This window comes from Pseudonaja textilis, chromosome 2 (assembly GCF_049901715.1).
Source record: "Pseudonaja textilis isolate UNSWEBS1 chromosome 2, rPseTex1.2, whole genome shotgun sequence".
In the NCBI taxonomy this organism is placed as follows: Eukaryota; Metazoa; Chordata; class Lepidosauria; order Squamata; family Elapidae; genus Pseudonaja; species Pseudonaja textilis.
This window is the reverse complement of record NC_141991.1, coordinates 184669351-184686781: the sequence shown is the minus strand read 5'-3', so window position 1 is coordinate 184686781 and position 17431 is coordinate 184669351. Positions and strand designations below refer to the sequence as shown.

Below are 17431 nucleotides of genomic sequence, written 5' to 3'. Positions count from 1 at the left end.
GGAAATCCTAAAGAAAGATTGGACTAAGTTCTGCAATTTCCTTCACAGCATATTCCTATCAAAGTTGGGAAGCATCTTGTCTTCTTTAGAAGAAAATATTTTTCTTTGTGTAGTAAAAAAGCCCCCAGTGCTTTAGGAGGATATGTGTAGAGCCGCTTCATTCCATTTTTTTTTTGTACAGTTTTGTTAAACAATTGCTTTTAGTTTTGAGGGATTATTTTCAACCTCAGACGGAAAGGACACTTGTATAATGTCCTATCTTCCCGTAGCTTTGAAGTCCTTGAAAGTCTACACTTTGTATGCAGCAGGCCAGACTTTAACCATACACTTAGGTGCTGTCTTTTATGCTACAGATCAACACTGTGGGAAAATGTGTGAAGGGGATATTCTTTTGTAAGTACCCTGAATTAGTGGGCATTAGCGGAATTGTAAAACCTCAAATATCTCCTTTTCCCTGAGCTGTACTATAACATGCAGGAAAGAATGTTCACACAATGGAAATGTATCTTCCTATTAAAAAGCAAACAGATTTCACATGGGCACCTAGTATGTCAGGAAGGAAAGCAGGGAAAAAATTTTCTTCTCCTGTACAACAATGACAGTGCTAGTTGTCCCTGTGAATTAATGTTCATGCTACGATAACAATATTCAAAAAAACATAGTCCCCAACTGCAGTTTGAAATTGGACGCTTGGAGTGAGTTAGTGAAAAAAGGGAAAAAGAGCATTATGTATAACTGAAGCATTTCTCTTTCCCTTGCCATGTAAGGTTTGAGTTTAATAAACGACATTAAAAATAATCAGGACAACTCCCTCTTAGCTAAGTAATTAAGCAAAGGAAGGAGAGAAAGGAAAGGGAAGAAAGAAAGAAAGAAAGAAAGAAAGAAAGAAAGAAAGAAAGAAAGAAAGAAAGAAAGAAAGAAAGAAAGAAAGAAAGAAAGAAAGAAAGAAAGAAAGCAGCCCATTCTTAATAATTAAAGTATTAGGATAAATATTTAGACTTATGTAATCTGGAGTTTTGCATCCAAGGAACATTTACATTCCTTTTAGCTGATGACCTAGTCCATTTTAAGAATATGTTCCTTCTTTTACTGTCCAATTTATCGTTATAACCTAACAGCAAAGGACCAAAGCAGAAATAAGTAGAGGTGAAAGGACTTGGCCCGGCCACTGTTGTATCTCTGCAGCGTCTACATTGTTTATCTCTTCCTCTCTCGCCTCACCCCCTCTTCTCCTTTGCGCTGTTCCTCCCCTCCCCCTTCAGTATTAGCAATCTGCTTTGGTACTTTGACATCAGGGGTTTCCCTGGTGAATTTTGTCACAGAAAAAAGAGAATCATCAATATCGCAGTTAAACTTGACTTTCAAAGCTAATAGTATCTCATTTGGGGGCTCAAATTTAATAAATTTTCTTTGATTCCGGGTGCGTTTTTAAACATCAAACAATGAATTGGCCAGGGTGCAGTAAAATATTTAGATCTATTGACTATGGTTCAGAAGGGTAGAAGGCAAAACACTGGTGGTTTGATGTGGATAAATTCTTAGAACCTTAATCCACATTAATGTTTTCTTTTATCTGGGTGCACATTGGCTACAATGAGAAAACGAAAAGCTAATATATATAGTCTATAACAATTCAAGTGAGATAATGCATTATTATAGATATAGTAAAATGACATTTGTAGTACATTAAACAAGATGACTATCTGGGCAAAATATATATACTACAGCAGGCCCAAGAGATGGTTTTTGTTCTTGTAGACTCTCTACCCTAAACCTAGAATAGTTCAGATAGAAATGTGTGGAGGGCCCCACACCGTTATAAAAATTGCATTATACTGCATACATTTGACAGCTACCAATATTGACAGGAATTCTTTATATCAACCAGGGAAATGTAAGATTCCCTATTCCCATAGACCAGGGTGCAGGATATACCATATTTGATTTAACACATCTTCAGGCATCTCTCTCTCTCTCTCTCTCTCTCTCTCTCTCTCACACACACACACACACACACACACACACGCACACACACACACACACACACACACACATATTAGTAAAAAATAATAATAAAAGCAGTGCTTCTTAAACATTTTCATGACTTACAAGGAAAAAACACAGGCACTTAATCATTAACACAAAATGCTCTTCTTAACAGCGTGGAATGGAGAAGTCATTTTTATGATTGTGTTAATGTTTACGTAGTAAACTATTGCATCAATTACTAGCAGGGCAAGAGAATGTGGATTGATATGTCTGTTTCCATTCTAAAACAATTTTGCTGCATATTGTCTCTGAAATACAGGATTATACAGTTCAGTTTAATCGCTGCAAGAGTAGAGTTTGCAAACTAAGAAGACAAAATCACATATGCAACAACTGACTTTCTCCCTATTTATTTTAAAAATAACATTTGTATATAACACACCACTGTCTATTTGGAAGGAAGCCTTGTTATTTGTATTCCAAAGTCATCATAAGTTATGACCCCTTGGTATCTTCTGTCCCTTTCTCTTCAAGGAAGATGGAGATAAGAACTTTCCATATTTCTATGTCCATTTTAAAAAATATTGTGTAGTTTTGTTAAAATCCATCTAAATCTAATTAATCTCAGTGATTAGTTCAAAGCACACTAATAAACTATGGGCAGTGATGCTGTTTTTTTTTTTAAAAAAGGTTGAGATAATCTGTTTAATCTAATTTACAATTTAGTATTCATATGTAATGCTGACACTTGTTACTTACCAATAGAAAATGTTTGTGACTGCTGGAAATGAGCAGACTTAAAGACGTCTATGGATGTTTTTCTGGTATTACTGGAAGATCTACTGTGATATTCAGCTGAAGACCCCCTACTTAATAGGCTCATTCTCTAATATCTATGCATAGAATCTGATCTTGTATAGATAGAAACTAATGATCAAAAACTATGAATATTCCCCGTTGTATTTTTATAGACAAGTGAAGGTATTGCTCACCTTAACAGAAGGTGGCAGTACAATACCAATTGCATAAGATTGTAGTTGTCCACACAAGTCCATGGATCTCTCTCATTTACGGTGCTCTGCATTTTGTTGTTTCCTAAAACATCAAAATATTTTAAATCCCAATTATTTGGCTTTGGAAAAATTATGATGCCTTTTCTTTTTGTTCCCTTTTATTTGTCCAGGTAGTCCTTACTACTGTTAAAATACTTGATATTTGAACTTTAGTGGTTCCACGGGCACTTACGACCACTTCTTATGAGCTGTTCCACAGCTGAAGTCTTAAAAATATTTCCATTATCTAATCTAATTTTGCTACATCACAGCTTAATTAACTGAAAAGTATTTTCTTTGAGGAGAGTAAGGTATTTATGTGAATGTGAGAGCTTAACAAAAAAAAAAAAAACAGGTTCACTGGGGGCATGTTTGCTGGAATTAATGTGGTGACAGTGTCCATCTTATTGTGCCTCTGAACGTCTTAAATCTAGACCCCAAGCATTCCATGTAGAGTTGCGTGCTGCCCCACCTGAACATGGAGCCATAAGTGACTTTCTTTCCTATCTTCTTGCAGTCTAGAGAAGAGGAAGCTTTCTCTTCTTAACATTCTCTCCCAGCACTCTGAATTAGAGATTTATTTGCAACGAAAAATCAATTAGTCCTAAATTTATTCATGGATTTCAGGTCCAGCGATCAATGCAAGTCCACTCAGTGGACTCAAGGGGACCCACTTCATCCCAGTTAATGTGTCTGAAGGGGAATTACCATTGATACTGTGTTTTTTTTCCCTCCCCCTTTTAGGTCAGAGATCAGATCTCGCTGTCGTGGACTACAGCAAGTAGGAACGACTTTGCCCTGCAGCTGCCTAAGCTGCACCTGGAGACCTTTACAATGGAAGGGCTGAAAGGCGGACCAGAGGTTATAGCATTCCAGGTCAGAGTCTTCCGTAACCTTTCTTTGCCACCGAATGTCCTGAAACATTAACCCAGGCTAGAAATAAAGGTTTCCATGAGGTATCAGTCAGTGATTAAGAAATGTGGTTTCTAACTAACTACTGCTTGAACCAAACCATTTTGTTAGAAAATATATGTATACATTTTTTGTGTTTTAAATCAGGGGTCTCCAACCTTGGCCACTTTAAGCCTGGAAGACTTCAACTCCCAGAATTCCCCAGCCAGCAAAGGTGCTGGGGAATTCTGGGACTTGAAGTCCTCCAGGTTTAAAGTGGCCACGGCTGGAGTCCCCTGATTTAAATGGACTATTCAGGTACTGAAGGAATGATTCAGCAAAGAAAAGCGTGCCTAATATACATTCACAGATGTCTATAAGGAAGAGAGTCTGGCTTAGACTCCTTTTTTGGGGGGGGGTTTATTTTGGAAGAATAAATATAAAAATATTCCAAGGGGGTGAGAAATAGAAACAATTGCTGTTGTCAGTGTCACAGGCTGTCATCGGTATGGTGTCACGTAAGAGAAAACGAGCATGAGATGATCACAGTGACTGATTGCTACGCCAGCTACTAGAGTTATTCAACTGCTGACAAAGATTCTAGGGGTTTCTTTTTAAATCTTTTTAGCCTCTTTCTGAATGACGCTTTCCGGTGACAAAGACCACTCTGACAATGGATGTAGATGTCAAGGTGATTAATCAGAAAATAGCGCTCCCAAAATTCAATTGCCTTCTTTTTTTCCTGCTTATTCAGAATGATTCCCTCAGACAGTGTGTTTTAAGTGTTTTTGTGAAAGGATTTATTTTTCCATAGTCCTATTACTATTGTTTCTAAAACTAAATTAATAAAACTGCATTTTATGCCAAGCAAACAAACATCCTTTCTGTGGGCATCAGTGGGGTAGGGGTAGAGTAATTTGTGAAAGGATTCATTTTTCCATAGGCATAGTACTATAATTGTTATTAAAACTGTTAATAAAACTCTGCATTTTCTGCCCAAGCAAACATCTATTCTGTATGTGTCGGTGGGGATGGGATGAGATATCATGGCATATGATATCATGGCAATACTGCCATGTATCATGGCAGTATTTCAATACCACAATTCACACCAATTGTACAATTATATCCTGATGTGAAGTTGTTCTTCCTTGTTCTTTATGCCTGAATCCATTTCCTGCACGAAGTGTGGTTATAGCAGAAAAATTGTGGTACAAAAATATTCCTTTGGGAAGAGGCCTAGTGCGGAAATGTGTGACATTTCTTAGATAATACTAAAATACTTACATTTATCTTGCAAATGTTTATCATAAACTGAGACCCAGCCTAGGTCTGACCATAGGTAATCCAGAACAGGTTATTTCTTTTTAAAATGAAATAATCCATTCAGGCATAGGAACAAAAGGAGTAAACACCATCCCACTAATGTAGAGTCACACCTGCCCGGGGTCTGCATTTAGCTCTATTAAATTTTTTTTTTTTGCATTTGTTCCAACTTCTAGCCACGTATTTATTTGGAAGTGGGGGTAGTTTCCTTTCTGCTAGCACATTGGTTCAAAGTCTGAATATTTGTTTCACTTTCCAGCAGCTGAGTGCATAGATGGTAATGGCCATATTGCTGAAGAATATGTACATTTCTTTTCTGAGGTGACAGCATATATATAGACCCTATTACTTCTGGTATTTTTCATATGTATGTGTGTATATGATTGACACCCAAATTATATAAAGAGAAGAAAGCAATCATTATGATATTGATTACATTTGGTGCTTGTTATTTTTGTACCGTGCATATGTGAACGCCTCACTGTCTCATAGCTAGCTTGTTGGGTTGATTAGTTTGTTTGAATTCTACACCACTTTCCTTATAGCAGAGGTCTCCAACCATGGCCAACTTTAAGCCTGGTGAACTTTAACTCCCAGCTTTGCTGGCTGGGGAATTCTGGGAGTTGAAGTCCGCCACGCTTAAAGTTGGCCATGGTTGGAGACCCCTGCCTTAAAATACCAAAGGTGGTATACATAGCTCCCCTTCCTTCTGTTTTCTCCCTAAAGGCTACCCTGTGAGGTAGATTTGGTCAAAGAATGAGAGACTGTTCCAAAGTCTTCTTAGTCTTAGGCCAACATCTCTGCTCAGAGTGACTATTCAATGTATTTGTTTTCAGTTTTTCTGAAATTCATTTTTTATTCTTTACTTTATTGCATTTCATTTTTCTTCATATTCAAAAACAAAATGACCATGGATAGGCAAAAAGGCAGTGAGAGTAGGCATGACTTTTGACTTCCTGTTGATATGTTCATTGAGTTTTCTTGGCCGAAGCTGGCAAGGAGCCTCGGAAACCAATCAGTCAGAATAAAGCTGGAAGGGACCTTAGAGGTCTTTTAGTCCAACCCCCTGCTCAAATAGGAGACCCTATACCATTTCAGACAGGTGGCTGTCCAGTCTTTTCTTAAAAACCCCCAGTGATGAAGCACCCACAACTTCTAAAGGTGAGCTGTTCTCCTGGTTAGTTGTCCTCACTGTTAGGAAGTTTCTCCTTAATTCCAGGTTGCTTCTATCCTTGATTAGCTTCCATCCATTGTTTCTAGTCTTGCCGTCTGGTATTTTAGAAAATCCTCCTCTTCATGACCTCACCCTTAGTCCTTTCCTCTAGATTAGCCATACCCAATTCCTGCAACCATTCTTCATGTCTTCAGGCCCTTAATTATCTTAGTTGCTCTTCTTGGCACTTTTTCCAAAGTCTCAACATCTTTTTTGTAATGTGGCAATCAAAACTGGATGCAGTATTCCAGGTGTAATCTTACTAAAGATTTATAAAGCGGTACTAATACTTCACATGATTTTGATTCTATGCCTCTGTTTATACAACCAAGAATTGTTTTAGCTTGTTTCGCTGCTGTCACACCCTTCCTTCCTTCCTTCCTTCCTTCCTTCCTTCCTTCCTTCCTTCCTTCCTTCCTTCCTTCCTTCCTTCCTTCCTTCCTTCCTTCCTTCCTTCTTTCTTGCCCGCCTACCTACCTACCTACCTACCTACCTACCTGTCACTATCTACATACCTGCCTTCTTGCCAGCTTCCCTATTCATTTTTCTTACAGGAAGTTTGCAAGGAGAAAGTCATTGGGAAAGACAACAGGGCTATGGAAGTTCAAAGCCAGTAGGCAGATTGTTGCTGCTGGTAAGAGAGGAACCGAGGGGGTGTGCAAGCCTGCAGTTCAGAAAATGCTACACGGGGCTAAACAAGAGGTGCTGGGTGGTTTGCAAAGAGTACATGGGAGTTGTACATGCATGGGGGATCATGATGTGTGAGATGTACCATGCTGGTTGGAAATGGTGTTTGCAGAGGTGGCACAGGATAGATAGGGTGCCTGGGGATGTTTGGGAGTGTGAAATAGGTACTGTGTGTGTCACTCCAATCTGTGTCAATTCATCAAGAAATAAGATTCAGCTTAGTTAAGTGCTAACTTATGAATGTTCTATACCAGTGGTTGCCAACCGGTGGGCCGAGGCCCACTGGTGGTCTGCGAGAAAATTTTGGTGGTCCGCAGAGAAATGTTACCCTTAGAGCACCCCCCAAAGCAATTAATCCAGGCTGTGCAGGAACACAAGTCTGCCCCGCCCACATGACCCACAGCAACCTTCCCCGCCCAGTCACTTCTTACCTGGCAAACTTGCCTGCTAAGTCGCCATTTTTCCTTTTTCTTCCCCCAACCATCAAGTGTTCTGCTCTGCTGGAAGATTTAGATTAGCTAGAAGGCAGGTAATCGTTGGATTTCTTGCTTTCTACCTAATCTTTAGATCTTCAGTTCTGCCTAAAAGCAGAGCCGAACCTCCCTTAGGACTGAAGGTTCTATTATTAAGTTCAGACTCAGATAGCCGATGGCAGAAACACAGATCTCTAAGTGAATGTGTGATTCTGTGAGAACTCAATCTGCCTGCCTGCTTTGCCTGATTTTGGGTAAAAGTTGCTCTTTTTCTAAATAAAAAATTCAATATTTACATACAGGGTGTGTTGTGAGTTAATTTTGTGAGTTTGCTTGCAAGCAAATTTTAGGCGACAGACTCAGGACGCCGATGGCAGAAAGATAGATCTCTGAATCTGTGATTCTGTGAGTAACTCAATCTGCCTGCCTGCTTTGCCTGATTTTGGGTAAAAGTTGCTCTTTTTTATAAAAAATTCAATACTTACATAAATATTTATAATATTTACATACAAGCCATGCTCAGCCAGTCACATGACCACCAAGCCACACTCACAAATTAGGTCACGCCCAAGAACCAGTTGTTAAGAAATTTGAATCCCACCCCTGCCTCTGTGTGTTTGTGTATGGGGGGGGGAGAGGGAGATGGAAAGAGAGAGGTTAGATCAGATCTCTCCCTCTCTCTCTCTCTCTCTCTCTCTCCCCCTCCCTCCCTCCCTCCTCCCCCCTCTCTCTCCCACCAAGGTCAGCAAGCCACCGTCAATCAAATTCACAGGGTGGGCCCCAGGATTTAAAATTATGAGTTTGGTGGTCCCTGAGGTCCAAAAGGTTGGCGACCCCTGCTCTATGCACACATACATGCATGCATACTTCACTTTCGCAAAATAAATGTAAACTTTATGGGATGCAAGAGGAATAACCAGAAAGAATTTTAGAATTGCTTATTTCTTCCCTCATCCCTTTGTGATGAGGGAAATGACAAACTGGGAAGGTGAGGAAAAACTTCATTTTGCTTGCACTCAGCAATTGTAGCAAGCATAGACAGGTAACATATAAAGTACTTACAGTTTACCAGTGTAGTAGCCCCTGGGTTTTTTTGTGGTCTGAAAACTTCTACAGCAAGAGAAGGAGGGTGTTAGCTAGTCTTATAGTAGCAGAGGGAAGTGTTGACACTGCTCTTGAGTGATAGAGTATAATCATTATAAATTTATAAAGGGCTTACGTCCTCCATTTATTTTATGTAAATTATGCATCCATGTATGATGTAGTCATGGCTTATCATACCATATTGTACATAGGAACAAAAGATTTCTCCTCTAATCAATTGGGCAAAGATAAATGTAACATAAAATGATGTTACATTCCTGCTGCATTTTCTGCTTCTTTCAATAGCACGAGAAGATCTGTGAAAATAAGCATTCGGGACCCAAGGGAAAATATCTATCTACAAATACAAAGATAATTATGTTGTTTCTTGTCTGTTTGGAACGTTGTGGCAAACACTGCATCTTAGAAAAATGTACTCTCCAAGACTTTTGAAGGCAAATAAAAGTGCATTTTTTTCCAGGTGGTAGCACTCATTATTTTCCATTCAAAACCGATGGTGTGCCGGCATGCAAAATACACAGATCAACAACGACGGAGCAGATCTGAAGCCCATAGACTGTCTCACCCTGGACAGTTTTAACACAATTTATTCTTGCTGAAGATATAAATACAATATTGTTAGGTCCCAAAGCATTTCATGATTTGTCTCTCTCTCTCTCTCTCGGTGCCTTCGAAACCGATCTACAATGAGATTGTTTCACTGGTCTCTGGCACCAAGAGAAGGCTATTCCCGAGCAAATTAATTTGCATGAATTCCCCCTCTTTCCAAGCACAATTATAGGTATTGACCTAGAAATCCCTAAATAACACAGGACCAATATATTTGACGGTCCTCCTATCCTGTACAAAATTGCCTCCTTGCCAAAGCTTGGTTTCTGGCCTTCCTGGAGCATTTTAAAACAGGGTAATTTAAGGGGAAACTGGGGTGGAAATGGATTTAGTCTAAGCTTCATTGTTTTTCATCTAAGAGATGTTACTGGTTTGATCCCTGTGCCACAGGGTGTTTTATTTTCTTCTAAATTGTGCTGGGCTTTTGGAAAGAGCTACAGTGTTTATATACTGTATATATATATGTGGGGAGGGGCTGGGGAAGGCCATACTTCAAGTGTAGACCGTTGTTTTTCAACCTTGGCAGCTTTGAGATGTGTATGGACCGCCAAGGTTGAGAAACACCGGTGGAGACAATTTGCAAGGGCCGTTCTTGGCATCGGAATAAAAGAAGAAAGAAAAAGGACGATTAGTGATGGACAAAGAGTATAATTTGATACAAGGAAAACATTGTTACCTAGTTTCAGGCTTATGTCCCTCCCCAAAAGATAAAATCTTCTAGAGCCAAGCTCAACTCTTGCTGGTTTTGCAGATATATTCTTATTGTTTTTGGGGACCACAAAATGGGAGTGGTTGTCCCATTTTCCTTTGTCTTTTCAATCTAGCCTTACTTGGCTTCTGACCAGCCAAAGTTAGTGAGATGCTGATGTTAGCTAGCTAGGTTTGTGTGCAAAATAAACTAAAATTTGCTGCTTTGAGGATGAAGGTACTAGCTGAAGGGAGGGTACAATACTCCCAGAGGTGGTATTCAGCCAAGTTGGACCGGTTCTGGCATACTGGTTGCAGAAAATTTTGAGAAGTTCGCAGAACCAGCAAATACCACCTATGGTTGGCCCCGCCCACCTGCTGCCGCCATTACCTCTCCTATATTCCCTTGTTTTTTAGTTCAGCTGATTCGTCCAGCAGAGCAGATTGCCGTGCCTTAGATGAACTAAAAAACAACTCAGCTCACCAGCGTTGACAGAGGTCGGTCTTTGAGCCCTGTGCGCACACGCAAAGAATGCATTAGGTGCGCACGCAGGCGTAAAACTGGTAGGGAAAAAAAATGGAAACTCACCACTGGTACCTCCCTTTTTTAATCACTTATTTAAAATCTTTGCAGTCTGTGTGACTATGTTCATCTATAATGTTTTTGTCTGCCTATAATGTGGGACTGTACAGTATATAGTACTATGAATAGCAATATATAAAATACACATATCATATAGGATAGGACTGTTAATGCATTGAGTCAACTATACTGATTTGAAAGATGTTTATATTTAAACGTATGATGTATGACTAAATTTAACTGCATTGTAGCAGTGATGCTACACATTTCCAGGGATTTATTTTAGATAGAGATTGAAAGAGATAGAGAAAGAGATAGAGAAATATGATGCTGGAGAAAAGAGATATAGTGGTAGAATGTTGTAGTGCACAGGATTCTATAGGGGGAAAGCTACATTACACTTTGACATAAGCAGCAAGTTATATTAAATACTTCCATGTAGAGAAAAGTCAAAAGTTGCCACATTTGTTTCTGAAAGCTTTCTTTCAAGGCTTAAATGAGGAAGAAGTCTTGTTTTTGACAGAATGTTTTGCATGTGGAAATGAGCAACTAAGGTCACCGCTGAAGCTCCTTAAAAATCAATGTGAGAATATTGACTAACAGACTTGAAAAGGTTGAGGAATGAACTTTTTCAGTCTTGCCTTTGACTAAGGACAGATCCAGTTGTGTTTGCCTCTTAACTGCCTTGTACCTTGTACTTAACCAAGGCAGTTAAGGCAGTCCTTGCTTTTTAAGGCTAACTGTCTCAAGCAATCCTGCATTGATTCTGGGTATCTTTTCTTGTCCTTATAAAATAGTTTTGAAAGTCAAACATTTCGCTGAAATTTCACAATGTAATAATACTGGACTTGGCGATGGAACTGTCAGCTTTTTTTTGTTTTTTTTTTGAGAAGAATATAATTTGATGGGGTGCTAAGGTGGAGATCTGAAGAAGGAAGGCTGATCTGTAACTTGAGCGAGTTTATTATGGCTTAGTGATTTAGTGATTGATTTCATTTGCTGTCAGTTAAGGCTCTCTTAATGTCAAGGTTTTTTTGCATAATGCATTGAAATAAAGACTGATGAAGTTCTTCAGAGAGATACTGCTTACATAAACTGACCCTGATTTGCCCTGTTCTGCATGACAGTTTAAGTGACAGCAGTTAAAGGAGAATATACCAATGAATATGCAACTACAGTATTAAGGGAAATGCAAGGAAAATGGCTCAGAATATAAAACTGTGCATCAGAAACTGGCTGGATTATTCATTCCACAATCCTATATTGAAGTAATATTCTAAATAGCTAATTAAATGGAGGGGGAAAAGTTTAGGAGGAATTTAATATTCAAGATGTCTGCCCGAATGTTTGCTTGGCTTGGCAGGCTATATTTTAAGAGTGTGCTAATTTCAGACCTTTTGAGACTTTTGTTTTTCATTTTATTCTGTCGGAGTTATATGTTGTATATATAACGTTTCTGTCTGTCTGTCTATCTGTGTTGTTTCTGGTCTGCAGAATGGATTGGTGATGCAGTGGAAATAAATGGTTGATAAGATCAGCGAGTGAACCCTAGGAAAGTTCATTAGTAGTTTGCAGCATTGGTCTTCAGGAGGCATACATTTTGTTACTTTACTGGCTTCCTTAGAGGCATGTGTTAAGAGTGTCACGTTCTTTGTTCCACACAGTTTGGATAACCAACCAATCAAGAAAGGTTGATTTCATTTCAGTCCCTCTTTTAATTCATCATTGGTGAAGTACTGTATCGCAAAAATGGGAATATTCGGGAAAATAACCGTAAAATATATGAGTTCAAAAAATTGTTGGTTTCTGAAATAGAGTTGAGAAATCTTTGCACACTGTGACAATATGACCTGCATCCCAAGGAGGGAATGTGTGAAGGCAGGGTTAGTTTAGAAGAAATGTTTAAAATGTTAGCCTTACATAGAGAGGAATAGAATCCTACTTTTGTTTCAGACTGTACTTTTTTCAGTTTACAACTTTAACACAAAGGAATTAACACTGAGCAGATTAAAATGACATGTATATAAGGATTTTTTTTAAAAAAATAACATGAAGAATATTATGGTAGCTTTAAGTGTCACTCTGCACACATGCCTGAATGCCTTAGGAAGATATAACCTTATGTCCCTTCTTTTCAAATTAATAGAATTGCATTTTAATATGTTCCACCTTATTTCAAACTTGCAGTCATAGTTGGACATCATATTATAATTGCACTTTTTCTGGGATATATTGCTTATCTTGCCAAAGCTGAAATGATTCGATGTTTTAACCAATAGCATAAATTACTTTAATAGAGAGCTCTGATCTTCTTAATGCCATCATTTCTCATCAAAGTGAATGGAAGAGAGAGGTGTGTCATGACAGTAATTTAGTCAGAGATATGGTTGAACTTGTACTACAATTTAAAGAACAATTCCCAAGATTCTTGTATGCCTGATTTATTTTGCTTATAACTTATATATTCTTAAAAGCCGTTAAAAACACAAGAACACTTTTTAGGGACATATTTTGTGACCCACGTTCAGAATCTTAATTCTAGTGCACAAAACATTCTTTGAACTTCCAAAGAGTCAAGAGACAAGTAGATTAGACATCTACTCAAAACCATCTTCAATTTGATGATGAACAATCGATGAGCAATTTCAGTTTTATTTTCAATTAAACTGTATATTGAATGATTATACAGTATAGTCAAACCCACACTTAATAATTTGGATCACCTTTCTCCCTTTTATAAAACAAAGACATTTCCTCTTCTCCCATCTTCTAGTACTCCACCTGTACTCCAATATTTCCCAAAGATTAAAGTTTGGCTAAACTATAAAGAAAAGAAAAAAAAGACCTTAAAGATTTGGTCAGAGCATCAGCAAGTTTGCAAATTTCCTCAAACCCCTAGAGTGCAATCCATCTGGTCCTGGATATTTAATCTCTTTCAAAATAAATAGGTAACCCCTGAACACTGTTGCTCTAAATTTCACATTTCAACCCTTCCCAGTTGGAGCGTTGGAGAAGATTAAGGATTATAGAGCTTGAGAAGATTTGATTTTTTTTTATTACCTACTCAACAAAGAGAACAATATGGGCAGAATTGATGCTGGTACAGTTTCAATTTCAATAGCTACACGTAAGTATAAAACTGAAACTATACTGGTGCCTCTATCATTCAATTCAATAATAATAAGTAATAATTAGTACAATATTCCTAAATAATCAAATACTACACCTGTCTTCCAAAGCATGGTATCTGTCATGCCCCTGGTGGAGTCTGACTCTGAGGAAGAGGAGGAACAGCCAACAGAGAGTGGTGTGTGGCTCCAGAAGTGGTGGAGGAGGCTCGGGAAAGGCAGAGGCCGGCTGAGCAGTCAGAGAAGGATCCAGGCCCAGCCCCTATCCATCCTAGGTCACGCAGGGAGGAGAGGATCAGGGAAAAGCGAGATATACTCAAGAGGAGATTACCACGATCCTCCTCGTGGCTTGCAGATGGTAGCTATGTATGCAAGTTTGCAACTGCGCAGTTAGAATTGTTGAAGTCAAGTAGTGTTCACCTTGAAAGAGGCTTATCTTTGCTGGCATTCTTCCCATGGACTTTTCTCAGTTATTTTCCTGGAGTTTATAATTAATTATCTTGGCTTGCTTCGGAACTCCCATCAATGCGGATTGTTTTGGATTTCTGTTTGCTTCATAATTTACTTTTGTGACTTTAAACTGTGACTGATAAAACAGTGAAGTTAAGTTGAAGGCTTTACCGGACTTTAATATATGTTTTGGGTTTGGGGTTATTTTGAGAGACTACGGGTCATCACAGTATCATAAAATAAACCTGATGATAGAAGATCAACTGATCAAATAATAAATATGTGATTATAGTAATATTAATGTGTGTCAGAAAGGATAATATATTTTGCATCTGCCAAGCTTTCATTAGTCAAAGACATGCTGATTTGGGAATGTTGCTGCTATGTGAGACTACCTACAAAAAATTATTTGTTTTGATGAGGCGCCTCAACTGACTATGCCTTTGCCCCAAAACACAAGCAGCCTAAATTCATATCCGTAAAGGACACAGAGGGAGATTTCCAGAAATGTCTCCAAGTGGTGTCATTTGAGATGTATCTTTATAAGTAATTGGACTTTGACTTGGACTCAGAAATATTCTGATAGCGAATGCAGTTCTCAGGCTTATCACAAAAAGGAAGATGCCCCTGCCCTGGGAAAGTAATTTTGAAAGATACCATAGTTTGCTAAGACAAGCCTTGCTAAGATATCCAGGATTATCAGCAGCACATCTTTTTAATCTGTTTCATGGTACTCTTTCCTTCCACTCTAGCAATATTTTTCTTATTAAAGAGGGAGAACCATGGAAACCTCAAAGCAGATATCTCAGGGCAACACAAAAAGGGAAGAAGTTGCTTACAGCTGGTGATATCTTCAGATACACACACATACACACACACACACACACACCATATCATCTGAACCAATTACTTGTTTAATTGGATAGCACACTTTAAGAAGCATTTAGCAAACTGGAACGGGTTCAAAGAAGAAGAATGAAGATGATCAGGAAACTAGAAATCAAATTTGAGTGAAAGATGTCATTCAGAGGAAAATTTCCCATCATTCCAGAATACAGGAATGTAATAATAATGAGTTCACATTACAGAAGGGCCGTTTCTAATTTAATGCTGGAAAACATTCAAGAGACACAAAGCTCAATGAAATGTACAGACTGAAGGCCAAATTGTAGTTAACTATCTGGGAATTGTTTCCTCCTGCTAATAGTTAAGCTCAGCTGGCCTACTCAGAAAAGCAGCCTCTCCTCCTATCTACCAACTCCGCCATGGATGTTTACAGCCCGTTGGTGAGATGCTGCAGTTCTACATTAAGCAGGCAGTACGACTTAATGGCCCAGATGCCCCTTTCTAGGGAAAAAACTGTTACTGCAACAAGTAACTCTGCCAGTGATATAGCACTGCCTTCTAAAACCGATTGCTAAGACTTAATTATTGAAAATATCTGCACTTTGATGACCGTCTAATCTAGCCCCCTGCTCAAAGCAGGAATTCAGTTTAAAGCATTCCCGTCAGGGAGACTGCAAGTTTAATTTTAGAATACAGTATTAGGACATCTATGCTTGGCAATAAATGCCCTGGTGACTTTCATATGCCAGTCTATTGCGGTTCCAGTAGAAACACTTTCCATCCCATCTATCAATTTCCAATTATTGCTCTGCTCAGGTTCCCTGAAAATCCTGTTGATATTGAGAGCTTCGTCTTCTTGGGGTGTCTACCAGCGTCTTATTCTGAGAGGATGGGGAGGATGGGGGTGGGAGAGAGACAATTGATATTGAAAATAAAATAACTGGTTGAGCCTTGTCAGTTGAAAATAGGACTCTAATCCACAGCCACGTTGTTCTCGGTCGTGATGCCTTCAGATCTCATTTTTCATATTTAAAAGTAGTCCAGAACAAGAGCTGGGAGCCAAAAAATAAATAAATCTATCAAATGGAGAATACCAGATAACGGCAAAGAACAGGGAGGGCGGTGGCAGAGATCGCCTTGCTCTCCTCTTTATTTATTTATTTAATATATAAAATACGAAGGAAAAACAGAAATGGGAAATTAAGGGAAGGAAAGGGAGAGGGGAAAAGAAGGTGTGAGGTACAACTATATAACTAGCCATTTCTATATAACGACCAATCTACCTAATCCACAAAATCAAAGTCATGTTTTGTATTTTTTCTTTCATCACAAGCACAAAATCCAGAAGTGATATCCAAATGAGAAATGTACTTAAATATATTCTCCTCCTTGAATAATATGATCAGTTTAACCATTCCTGCTTCTATACTATGGAAATAGTACGTGTTTCTATTTGCACCAATAAGCTTTGAGAACATTCACCATTTTTATTAACAAAGTCCACTATATTCTTTCAAATTCTTTGACCTTACTGGGAAAAATACTCTTTTATTCCCCCATTGGAGAACAGTTTTCTCAAATGATATTTCTCTTTAGACCCCCAAGTGGTGTTTTTGTGGGTTTTTTGCATGAAAACACCCAAGAGATCGCAGCTTGTTCTGTAGCCACTACAAGACTGAAACCTGAAAGGATTTTTACAAGTACATTTTGGGGAAATTCTGCAGCTCACCTACCACAACCTTTTTCTCTCATACCTTAACAATAAAATGGTTCATGGAACCTTCATTTCCTTTGTTAGTTTTATCTGCTGGCTGGAGGAAAGTTTCACATAACTTTGCACGCATTCTAAGTGAACTGCACAAAAGGGGAGACAAGTGACCTTTGGGGAGAAAAATGGTGGGGGGGCTAACCAAAACTTCCATTAAAAATGGCAATGGAAGCCAGATGCCTTCTCTTGCCATTGTTCTCTGGCATGTTATATTAAGCATCACTAAGTGCACTTCAAGCATGGTGGATATTTCTCACCTAGCAAATAAAATAAAAGTCCTATATTGCAAAAAAGGGGTTGATCAGGAGTGTCAAACTCAAGGCCTGGATCCGGCCTGGAGGGTGCTTAGATCTGGCCCACAGGGTCGCCCTGGAAACAGCAAAGGACCGGCCCATGGTGCTTCCACCATGGCAGAGGGTTGCAGGAGGCTGTTGCAGCCGAAAACGGAGCTCAGGGCCCCCGTTTTTGCTGGCAGAGTGCTCAGGCCACCACAGGCGCCCCTGACACAAGTGATGTTGAGCTGGCCATGCCCATCCTGCCCATGCACACCCCGGCCGCACAAGGTCAAACACAGCCCTGATCTGGCCCTCAATGAAATCGAATTTGACATCCCTGTGCTTGATGT

General features: G+C 39.0%; 1 protein-coding gene across 5 annotated transcripts in view; it reads left to right on the top strand.

Moving 5' to 3' along the window:
- The window catches only part of CCDC171 (coiled-coil domain containing 171), a 178228-nt gene that overhangs the window by 126472 nt on the left and 34325 nt on the right, over nucleotides 1-17431 (top strand). For all 5 annotated transcript variants that reach the window (XM_026718389.2, XM_087926588.1, XM_087926587.1 and 2 more), the window contains one exon: nucleotides 3786-3917. In XM_026718389.2, the coding sequence (XP_026574174.2) occupies nucleotides 3786-3917 (132 nt within the window). The remainder of the gene's footprint in view (nucleotides 1-3785; nucleotides 3918-17431) is intronic.